This window comes from Myotis daubentonii, chromosome X (assembly GCF_963259705.1).
Source record: "Myotis daubentonii chromosome X, mMyoDau2.1, whole genome shotgun sequence".
In the NCBI taxonomy this organism is placed as follows: domain Eukaryota; kingdom Metazoa; phylum Chordata; class Mammalia; order Chiroptera; family Vespertilionidae; genus Myotis; species Myotis daubentonii.
Genome location: NC_081861.1, coordinates 28,244,442 through 28,256,672, shown reverse-complemented (window position 1 = coordinate 28,256,672; position 12,231 = coordinate 28,244,442). Strand labels below are relative to the sequence as shown.

At 44.2% G+C, this 12,231-nt stretch overlaps 1 protein-coding gene across 1 annotated transcript; it reads left to right on the top strand.

Moving 5' to 3' along the window:
* The first annotated feature begins 11,472 nt into the window (after positions 1 to 11,472).
* LOC132224966 (small nuclear ribonucleoprotein F-like) lies at positions 11,473 to 11,899 on the top strand. Its single transcript, XM_059680148.1, has one exon. The coding sequence runs from the start codon at positions 11,566 to 11,568 to the stop codon at positions 11,824 to 11,826; it is 261 nt and encodes an 86-aa protein (XP_059536131.1). The 5' UTR covers positions 11,473 to 11,565; the 3' UTR covers positions 11,827 to 11,899.
* The last annotated feature ends 332 nt before the right edge of the window (positions 11,900 to 12,231 follow it).

Sequence of the window (12,231 nt, the reverse complement as noted above, 5' to 3'; positions counted from 1 at the left end):
CTTCAGAGTTGGTGGTAGAGAAAGGGAAGATGAATCAGTAAAGTGGTGAAAGGAGAGGGTGACAGTATAGATGAAATGAACCTTGAATTAAAAAGTAATATTATGTCTCTGATGACACAAAATGTGATCTGCCAGTGTAGGCATACTGATAGGCACTCTTTCCAGCTGATAATAGAAAAAATTATTTTCATACTGAGATTTTAAAATTATTGACTAGTATCTAGGATTCTGGTGAACCTGGGCAACTGCTTTTAGTCTTGTCAGGCAGTGGTGGTCCATATAGTCAGAGAAGAATAGAGTCACTGGGACACAAATAGTCCCTTGATCTCTGACCCTAACACACACCTGCTGCAGCACAGCAGGCAATGCTACCAAGCCCAGGAAATGTCTTTGCCAAGGTGGGAGCCTTGGTATCCCCCATTCATCTGGATTCATGTGAACACAACAAATACACCATCCTAATTTCACTGTGTGATGTGGCACCAAGGGAAATGATATCCTCCTCCCACAGGAACAACCAGGAAATCAGTTAGACTTCTCCAGTCTAACGGAAGAAGGAGCAATATGGGGCCCACATATAATGACTACTTTCAGAGTTAATATCACAAGGCATTTCCTTAAAACATTTCCCTCCAAAATGGTAGTTATTAAGTTGTGCTATGGTCTAACATCTTGCTAAAATTTAAATCTTTCAACTCAAAAATGGGTTTGAATTATGAAAAATATCTAAAGATCTTAACGCAGACAAGCCAAAATTTCCAAGAGTTATTTGGTTGTTTATTTTTTTAAGTATCTTGCCAACACATATAAATCTACATGGAAATTTTAGTTAGAAACATCTGAAAACTTCCATTTCCAGTGGAAACACTGACATCAACTTCAAAGGATCTGCCACCTAATCACTGAGCAAACAGTACATGTGTGTACACTTTGGAGTTGGCAGAGAATCCTTTCTAATATTTAGAGCTGCCTAGAGATAGAAAACCATCATAAGTAGTGAGATTCCTGTCACTGGAGGTGTTTAAAGCAGTGGTTGAGCAACCATTTGGCAGGCCTATTGTTGAAGATAATCAATCATCAAGGATTCAAGATTGACCTGGATGACTTTTAAAGGGGACTGTGGGAATTGAATTGAACTGATGTAAGTCTAGAAGGTGATGAATTTATTTTTGTGTAGCTCTACATTCTATAATCCCTGAAGCACAGTGAAGTTTCCTACTCTTGCCAAAGTTGCTGATGGCTAATGCACTAATATGATGCTCTACTTCTCCCTCCCAGATGTAGTGAGAATGCTCTATACCAGTGGTACTCAACCTTCCTAATGCCGCAACCCTTTAATACAGTTCCTCATGTTGTGGTGATCCCCAACCATAAAATTATTTTCGTTGCTACTTCATAACTGTAATTTTGCTACTGTTATGAATCGTAATGTAAATATCTGTTATGCAGGATGTATTTTCATTGTTACAAATTGAACATAATTAAAGCATAGTGATTAATCACAAAAACAATATGTAATTATATATGTGTTTTCCGATGGTCTTAGGTGACCCCTGTGAAAGGGTCGTTCGACCCCCAAAGGGGTCACAACCCATAGGTTGAGAACCGCTGCTCTATACTCTTACTAGTGTTATACTCTGGTTCTACATAGGTTCTAGGGCTAGCCAACCTAGTTGTTTGTATACCCAATAACCATTCCTCCCTTCTTATCAATCATCTAATTTGTTCAGTGTCCATCCTCCTCTTTGTAGGCATGTCTTTCATCTAAGACTGGCCTCAGACCAGGGCATGAATCTTGGTTAGTTTTTATACTCAACAGCTTAGGGCATGTGAGCTAATTCTAGGCAATGAGAGATGAGATGTTTGCTGAAGAGAGTGCCTTCTAGGAAATATTTTTTAGCTCTTCAAAAGAGACTTGAGAAAAAAATTCTCTTATTGCTACCAACAGAAAGTGGTGTGTGAAGATGTATTATTACTACATCTGTTACAGCCATCTTTTCTTTCAGCTTTATTTGGGCTTTATAGCCATCTTTCAAACATGAGGGATCCAACATGCTGAAGTTGGCAAAGTTGAAAAATGAAAATAATCTGGATCCTTGATAATAAAATTGAGGAATAACCATCTTTGGAGCTTCCCTTACACCATTGCTTTTTGATATGGTATATGATATGATTGATATGATATGATATAATATGATCTATATATATAAAAGGCTAAGTGACTGACTGTATGTCCATCCAATTGTCCAACCAACTGACTGGCCAGTACATATGATGTGCCCTGGCAATTTAAAAATAAACATTGACTCGTGCATGCATGGTACATATAAAGCTCTCGCTGGTGTCAATCACACCCATGTTTTAATTTTATAGTCCTATATTATATATACTATTTTGACATGTAGTTTTTTGTAGTAACGTAATTACTGCATGAATCTTTTAATTAATTTCCTTTCAATGTGAAAAAATCTGTGCACTAGGCCACTAGTATGATATATAGTATAATATATTATACTATAATATAATCTACACATAATAAAAGACAAAGATGCTAATTGACCATACCTTCGCTATGCCCAACCCACACCCACCAGCCAGTCAGAGCGACTATATGCAAAGTAACCCAACCAAGATGGTGGCCAGAAGCCACAGAGCTGGAGCAAGCAGGAGGCTTGATTGCCCAGGTGATGGAGGAAGCCAAGCTTCCTGCCTCTCCTGGCTGGCTGTGGAACTCCGCTAAAGGCAACAAAGTTTCAGTTATAGAAGTTAAATAAATCCCAGATATCGGCTTCCAGCCAGCCTCCACTGGGAACTTGGGTTGCTGGGGGCTGTGGCCAGCTTGCAAACAGCCATCAGCCCCTCACCCAGGCTGGCCAGGAATCCCAGTGGGGACCCCCACCCTGAAGGGGCTGTGGCCAGCCTACAAACAGCCATCAGCCTCTCACCCAGGCTGGACAGGCACCCTAGGGTTACCCCCACCCTGAAGGGGCTGTGGCCAGCCTGCAAACAGCCCTCAGCCCCTCACCTAGGATGGCCAGACCCTCATGGGGTGAGGGTCCCCGCTGAGGGCTTTGGCCAAACTGCAAGCAGCCCTCAGCCCCTCACCCAGGCTAGTCAGGCACCCCAGTGGGGACCCCCACCCTGAAGGGGCTGTGGCCAGCCTGCAAACAACCATCAGTCCCTCACACAGGCTGGCCACACCCTCATGGGGTAAGGGTCCCTGCTGGGTGGTTTGGCCAGCCTGCAAACAGCCATCAGCCCCTCACCCAGGCTGGCCAGGCACCCCAGTGGGGACCTCCACCCTGAAGGGGGTGTGGCCAGTCTGAAAACTGCCCTCAGCCCCTCACCCAGGCTGGTCGGGCACCCCAGCAGGACCCCCACCCTGATCTGGGACACCCTTCAGGGCAAACCAGCCAGCCCCCACCCATGCACCAGACCTCTAGCCTATATAATAAAAGGGTAATATGCAAATTGATCCTAAGAGCAGAGCGACCGGGAATCACTGGTTACTATGACACACACTGACCACCAGAGGGCAGACATTCAATGCAGAAGATGCCCCCTGGTGGTCAGTGCGCTCCCACAGGGGGAGCTCTGCTCAGCCACAAGCCAGGCTGACAGCTTCCAGTACAGTGGTGGTGGTGGGAGCCTCTCCCAACTCCTCAGCAGTGCTAAGGATGTCCAACTGCAGCTAGGCCTGCTCCCCACTGGCAAGTGGACATCCCCCAAGGGCTCCCGGGCTGCCAGAGGGATGTCTGATTGCCATCTTAGGCCCAATCCCCCGGGGAGCGGGCCGAAGCCAGCAGGTGGTCATCCCCTGAGGGGTCCCAGACTGCAAGAGGGCACAAGCCAGGCTGAGGGATCCTCCTGAGTGCACAAATTTTGTGTACTGGGCCTCTAGTATAATATAATATAATATAATATAATATAATATAATATAATAAATATAATATAATCCTATATAATAAAGAGCTAATATGCTAATGGTCATGATGCCCTCATGCCATAATGACTGATCAGCAGGAGGCTGAGTGCGTGGCAGGCGCTGGTGGGCGGGGTTGCGTGCGAGGTGCATGCGGGTGGGTGGGGACTTGATGCTGTGTCCCCACCCAGTGCCAGCCGGGGACTTGACACTGTGTCCCCCACCAACGGGGCTTGATGGGGGTGGGGCCGGCTGGGTCTGGGTCTCACCCAATGGGGGTGGGGCTGGCCATGTCTGAGTCTCTTCCCTTTCAATGTGCACGAATTTTGTGCACTGGGCCAATAGTATAATAATAAACTCCTTTTGTTTAAATAGTTTTGAGTTGAATTTCTTCTTACTTATAGCCAAGAGCATCTTAAATAATACCACAATCTTTGATGGGATCTTGTCCTCTCAATATGTTATTGAGATGTGAAACCACTCTTTTCATCCATGTCATCTGGGCTAGAAGATTATAGAAAAGAGGGGAGTGTTGAGACTGCCTTTTATGCCCAACACTGGTGTATGAGCATCTCATTCCTGTATTCTTTCTCAAGCTTTCCTTTAAATAAATATATATATATATATTTTCATTGATTTTAGAGAGGAAGGGAAAGGGGGAGATAGAAACATCAATGATGAGAAAGAATCATTGATCTGCTGTCTCCTACACACCCTTACTGTGGATTGAGCCTGCAACCCGGACATGTGCCCTGGATGTGAATCGAACCTGGGACCCTTCAGTCCGTAGGCCGAAGCTTTATCCACTGATCCGAACGAGCTAGGGCCTCAAGCTTTCCTTTTGGTGTGATCATGCTCAGCTAACTCTTCGATCCCTCATAAAATGAGACCTCTAGTGGGTCCACCTCACTGACTCTCAATAAATGCCTGGCCTTTCCTGGAGTCTGGGGTATAGTGGACAGAACTGTGGCTCCATTTTGGAATAGTAGAGCCTAACCTGTCAGTGTGACAAAATGATTGCAGTCTAAGGCAATTTGTCTGATTCCTTTCTCCCCAGAATTTCTTTGGAGGTACCTCTGACTGACTGTCCAACAGGGTTGTGCGCCCTGCATCAAAGGTCAGACTCAAAATCTTTTTGCTTAGGCCAATGATTCTCAAAGTGTGGTCTCCAGACCAGCAGCACCATGGAATTTGGTAGAAATTCAAATTTTCAGGCCCACCCCAGGTCAACTGAATCAGAAATTCTGGGGGTGGGGCCTGGCCATCTGTGACCAATGCCTCCAGAAAATTCTGAAACATGTCAAATTGGAGAAACACTACCCTAGACTTTGGCTACTGCCATGACTGGTAACTGGGATCAGGAAAGCTTCCCAGAGCTCTAACTTCATTATTTTATACTGTGAGGATCCTATCTCACTCTGTAATTATAATTCCATTGCTGTGACTATGTGATTGTCTATCTCCCCCATTAGTGGTGAGCTCCACCAGAGTGAGCACCAAGTGTATCTTGCTTTGTTATTGTATCCTCATGCCTAGCATAGTGCCTGGCACATAGTATGTATTCCCTCAACATTTGTGGAATGAGTGAAGAGGGGCACTTATTGGCCACATAAATTGTTGATGGCATATTTTGCTCCCTACAAAATTCAGCAAATTCCTAAGATGTTCAAATTGTACAGTGTTTTCTCTAAGCTGAGTACAACTGATATTCATTTTCATGGTTTCCCAAATTGAAGTCAGCAATGAGAACAACTTCATATTATTCCAGAATGTGCCTTTCATTCAGCAAGCTATCATGCTAAAAAGCCATGGGTATTGGCTACTGTTCATTACAGGTTATGTCTTTAAGTACACTTGCCTTTATTCATTTTCACTAGAGCCTTGATTCTGCATAATACTAAAGATCCCAGGGCCAGTCTAAAAGGAAACTGGCAAAGTGCCTAAAAGGTCCTTGGTCTTTTGTTGGCACCAGCCCACCCCTACTCAATCCTTGCCCTTCAAGACCACTTTGGATTTCAGGGGAAATACAGATGAAAATCTGACACTGGAAAACACTTCTGCATAGCATTCTCCTTCTCCCTGTCAACTCTGAAACCAGAGATGCTGCTTCAGCTTCACTATGTGACCAGGAGAGAAGAGCTTTAATTTACAAAGGAGGAAATAAAATTTACAGAGGAGATGGCCACTCCCCAGAAATACAGAGATTGACCGAAAGTGGCAGGAGAGGTGGGGTGGGTGAGTTGGGGGGATGAGCAATCAAAAGGACATGGGGGCTGTCACCTGAGTGTCCTGCCTGCCTACCTCCTAAGAAATGGTTTAGTGTGTGGAATTTTCCTGCCCTAGCTACACTGGTAGAGAAAAGGTAAAAGAGGTGTGTGTTAGCAATGGGGGACAGTAAAAGGGCAGGCAGGTAAAGAGACCATTTGGAGCTCTACCAATTTTGAACCCTTAAGTCAGAATATGTTATTATTCGAGATTTCGAATCTTTCCTTGCCAGGAAAAAACCCACCTTTATACTCCCATCTACTCATTTTCTATAAAATTTCAGCCATAAGGCTTTGATCTAAGAGCAGCCTTCCTGCTATCACTTGTCAAAGGCAGGTGTAGAGGCAAGCTCTTCTCTAAATGTGTAACCCACAGAGAGCGTGTAAAGAGTGCAGGTGGGGGCAGTGTCCATCTCAGAGTCCCTGAAGTGGGAGTTTCTTCCTGCCCAGGCTCCAACCTGTGCCCACTATCAGAGGTGGGGCTCAATAGCCAGATCTCAGAAATGCAATCATCCCTCATCCAGGGGCCTAAGTGCACATGGTGCCTAGTGAGAAAAGGTCTGTGATGAAGCAGCTCATGGCATCCTAGTCCCCTAGAAGGGCACTACTTACCTTGGAACACCATTGTGCATTCCAGCTCCCAAAATCCGGTGTGTGTGAATCTTCCCAGCATTTCCTCATAATCACTTTTTGCAGTAGGCAGGGCAGGGAATGATTTCTTAAGAAAAGCCCAGAAAGAAGTCAAACTGTGATATAGGTAACATGACATAAGTCACCTGGGCCAGCAGGAGGCAAGCAGATAGAGGTTCTGCCCTTCCAACACCCTCATCATAGTAGCTCCTTCTTAACTTGATATATATTTGCCCCCACTCATCTCACTAACTGGCTACCTAATGCTTGAAGAGGTTTTTCAACAACCCTGTAATCCCAGGTCCCTGCATAATGGTGTCTGGGGAACCAGACTCCGGGGATCATTCTCTGAGTTTCTCTCCAGAGTCAGGAGGCCAGAGCAGAATAGAATGGCCTAAGATGCCTGGAAGCTCCAGAATGCCTTTGTGGAGGTGAAGTGGAAGCAATGCTTGAAGAAAGTCGAAGATATGTGTGTGTGGCTGGTCAGAATTCAAGGGTATGAGTGGGAGGCTGGGAGGACCGCTTTTAATGTGTCTGATTGCATTATGAGCATGGATATCCAAAAAGTACCCCTAGTGTGGAATTGGGTTGTATCCACCAGAAAGCTCCAAATCAAGATTGTTTGGAGGAGGCTAGAATGTACAGAATGTACTGTAAAAGGAGCTGAATCCCTGCAGTTTACACAGTCCAGTGCACATTATCAACCCAAGGGCAACACCATACAATCCATGCTGCATACTCTTAATTCATCTTCTTTATACACCCTGAGCATATTATCAATTCCTATTCAAGAACTTGCATCAGATAGTGCCGACTTGAATTTCAAATTGCTTTGCCTGGCTTTTGAGGGCTTCATACACTGATCCTACCCTTCCCTAGTCCTGTAGTAGCAAACCCATCTGCTCTGCTTTTTTGACACACTTCCTTTCAGCGGCTTCACTACTCACACTTATCCCATCCCTAGACATTTTATCTCATCTCCCTTCTCTTACATTGGAGGCAACCTGTAGCACCCAGAGAGTACAACAAACCAATGATGAGTCCTGCTCACGGGGACTCACAAGATTATTCTCTCTCTTCCCCTCCTAGCAAACCCAGGTAGGGCCAGGTAGGTCAGGAAGTCACCCTGACCATTGCAGCATGCACTGCTCTCCTTTGAGGTACCGATGACCAAAGACTTATGCATTCACTGGCATGTTTCTTGGGTGAGCTTTGTCTCCTCCGTGGAATTATGGGCTTCCTGAGAATAAGGACACTATGTTACTTACATCCTTACTCATCCTCCCATACAGAGACCAAGATCAGATGTCATAAATCATATTACTGCCTCAAATTCCAAGTGGTTTTGGAGGCCCTCACATTCAGAGCCAGCATGACTGCCATTATAGACATCAGATAACCAATGGCTGGCCTTTCTAGGTATTTCATCTTTGGAGTCTGTTCCAATAAAATAAGGGCTTTCAAATTCTTTGGTTGGCCTCAAATTACAGTTCTCCACAAGGGAACTCAGTAGACAAATTGTATGCAACGTGGGACACACAACGACCCATCTAGCCTTCCCTTGTGTGTGGGCCAATGGCTGAAGGAGCAAGTTGAAGAAGAATGCCTATCTCCAGCAGCCACCTTAGATGCTGTTCCGTCCCCCAACACCACTCTGATCCACCTCTTGAGTCCAGGGATTTTGTTCACCAACAACTGGTCGCCATCAGCCTATGGCACCTTTGGTTTAACAAATTATTTAAGTCACTACCCTTTGAGTAAGGTAGAACTCCTGCTTGCTCAAAGTAGATCATTTACTAGTACTAAGGGGGTAGTTAACCTTTAGTTCCAGGAATTCACCCTTCCCAGAGCACCTGATTCTATAGTTTGAGTTATATGGCCTCTCAGCTTCAATCTGTACAGATGAGTAAAGCATCACTTGCCTTCCACTTGGAGGCAGAGCCTTCAGTCCCCGCTGGTCTTAGATATTTCTCTCTGGACCTTGTATCAAGGTTACGCATCAAGGTCAGACACCAGCATCTGAGTACCCCTAGATCAAGACCTTTCCTTTTTATTTTTTTCAGCATATATTGCCTGATGGGCATGCTGGGACATGTGTTCAGGACACAACAAAAGCTCCTAGGTTTCATTCCTGGTTAAAAAGTGTCAAAATCTGTTGTCCCAAAAGCACAGGTTTTTATATTTAGATGTTGTGTTTTCTAATTTGTACTAAGACCAATCCAGCCAGAGAAAACTATTGTTATACACACCTCATTTACAGAAGTGCCTATTATCTGGGTTCCATGTGTCCAATCTCTGCCCCTAGTGTGTAAATTTTTTTTTTGCTTTTTACTTTATTCACATTTATCTTTATTGTTGAAAGTATTAGATGTCCCACCCACCCCCGCCCATTGAGCCCCACCAACCTGCTCCTGTCCCCTATCCAGGCCTTCCCCCACACTATTATCTGTCTATGGGCTATGCATATATGCATGCAAGTTCTTTGGTTAATCCCCCCCACCACCGCTGCCCCAGCTTTGAAATACATCAGTATGTTGCATGCTTCAATGTCTCTGGATATGTTTTGTTCATCAGTTTATTTTGTTCATTAGATTCCACATATAAGTGAGATCATGTCATACTTGTCTTTCTCTGACTGGCTTATTTTGCTTAGCATAATACTCTCCAGGTCCCTCTATACTGTCTCAAAGAGTAAAATATCTTTCTACACTGCATAGTATTCCATTGTGTAAATATACCAGTTTTTTAATCCATTCACCTACTGATGGGCACTTGGACTGTTTCCATATCTTATCATATCTTATCTTATCTATCTATCTATCTATCTATCTATCTATCTATCTATCTATCTATCTATCTATCATCTATCTATCATCTATAACCCTAATATGCAAATAGACCTAACGGTGGAACAACTGGTTGCTATGATGTGCACTGACCACCAGGGGGCGTGCGTGGAACATAGTGGGCATTGGCAGTAGGCAGCAGAGTGTGGAACATAGAGGGCATCAGCTGCGGCGGGAGGTGGAGAGGGGGTGCCAGACCAAGGCGGGGCACCGGTCACTGTCACTGGGTGAACCTCTGGTGGTTACTGAAAATTCTTTGCTCCCATGCTCCACAGTCCTGCCAGGCACTTGCATCTGCTGCCTGTGCCAGCCCCGCTTGCACCCACTGCCGGTGCCAGCCCTGCTCGCGCCCACTGACAGCACCTGCTCTGCTTGCACCTGCTGCTGGCACCAGCCCCAATTGTTCTGCGCCATTAGCAGGTGCGAGTGGGGCCTGCACCGTCATTGCGTGGGAGCCGTAGCAGAGCTGCCAACAGACAGGGAATCGGGGGCCATGGTGGGAGGAGTGGGGCGGGGGCACAGAGGATGGGCCAAGACCCACCCCTGTGCCCACTGCAGCCTCATGGCCCACAGTTCCTTTCAAGGTGCAATAATTCATGCACTGGGCCCCTAGTTGTAAATAACAACAGTGCTATGAACATGGGGGTGGGGGGCAATTATTCTTTGTGATTGGTGTTTTTTACTTCTTAGGATATAGTCCTAGAAGTGGGATCACTGGGTCACATGGCATTTCCATTTTTAATTTTTTTGAGGAAACTCCATTTTCCATAGTGGTTGTACCAGTCTGCATTTTCAACAGTGTACTAGACCAAATGGTCTAGTGTCTAGTTCCTTTTTCTCCACACCCTCACCAGTATGATAGCCATTCTGTCTGGTGTGAGGTGGTACCTCATTGTAATTTTCTTCTCACTGATGATTACCGATGTTGAGCATTTCTTCATGTCACTTGGCCATTTATATGTCCTCTTGGGAGAAGTTATCTATTCAGGTCTTCTGCCCATTTTTTAATTGGGCTTTCTTTTGTTTAGTTGCATAAGTACTTTACATATTTCGGAAATTAACCCCTTATCAGATGTATCACTGGCAAGTATGGTCTCCTATAAGTGGGTTCCCTTTCAATTTGATGCTGGTTTCTTTTGCTGTGCAGCTTTTAATTTTGATGTAGTCCCATTTATTTTCTCCTTTGTTTCTCTTGCCCTATAAGATGTACCTGTGAGAACTGTGCTATGTGAGATGTCAGATATTTTGCTACCTATGTTTTCTTCTAGGATTTTTATGGTTTCACAACTTACATTTAATTATTTTATTCATTTTGAGTATATTCTTGTGTATGGTGCAAGTTGGTGGTCTAATATCTGCCTAATTATCCCAACACCATTTATTGAAGAGGATTTCTTCACATTATTGTATACTCTTACTTTTTTGTCAAATATTAAGTGAACATAATGGCTTGGGTGGATTTCTTGGTTCTGTTCTGTTCCATTGATCTATATGCCTGTTCTTGTGCCAATACCAGGCTGTTTTGATTACAGTGGCTTTGTAGTATAACTTGATATCCGGTATTGTGATCCTTCCAACCTTGTTCTTCTTTCTCAAGATTGATGTGGCTATTTAGGGTCTTTTTTGATTCCATATAAATTTTTGGAGTATTTCTTCTAGATCTGTGAAATATGCATTGGTATTTTGATGGGGATTTCACTGAATCTATAGATTGCTTTGTGTAGCATGGATATCTTCATATTAATTCTACCAGGTGTAAATTTTAAGGTGGAATCTTGTTCAGGGTTAAGAAGCCCAAATTAGATTTTCTTGCGGTCCAAGCTGGGGTAGGCGCTTCAAGCACCAGGGACGGACAAGAGCTGGGTTGGTAGCGAGTAGCCTACACCATTTGCTCGTCCTCGAAATGAGTTTGCCCCTCAATCCCAAACCTTTCCTCAACGGATTAACAGGAAAGCCAGTAATGGTGAAACTTAAGTGGGGAATGGAGTACAAAGGCTACCTGGTATCTGTAGATGGCTATATGAACATGCAGCTTGCAAACACAGAAGAATACATAGTTGGAGCCTTGTCTGGACACCTGGGTGAAGTTTTAATAAGGTGTAATAATGTCCTTTATATCAGGGGTGTTGAAGAAGAGGAAGAAGATGGAGAAATGAGAGAATAGCATCTTTTGTGGGGAATTTCTTTTTATATACATTTCTAGACAATAAAAATTTATTTTTTCAAAAAAAAAAAAAGCCCAATTATATCCACTGCCTCTTATCCCAAGGTTTATTTACCTCCTTACAAAGCTCCAAGTGATCAAGCAGGTATGAATTTTTCCTGTGTAAACCATGGTATTTTTCTCAACAGACTGTGTTTGCTTAAGTATTCAGCAAGTTGACCCTTCCCAACAATGCAGTACCCTTCCACACAGGGTCATATGAAGGTGTCCTGGAGAGGAAGAACAGGATCACTTGGTTTAATAACAGCTCTTCCAGAACTAGCAGAGGTCACATGGTCCCCATGCACAATCATCTGAGCTCTTTCTGCATTAAAATACACTAAGCAAGGAGCCGCTGTGTGAGAT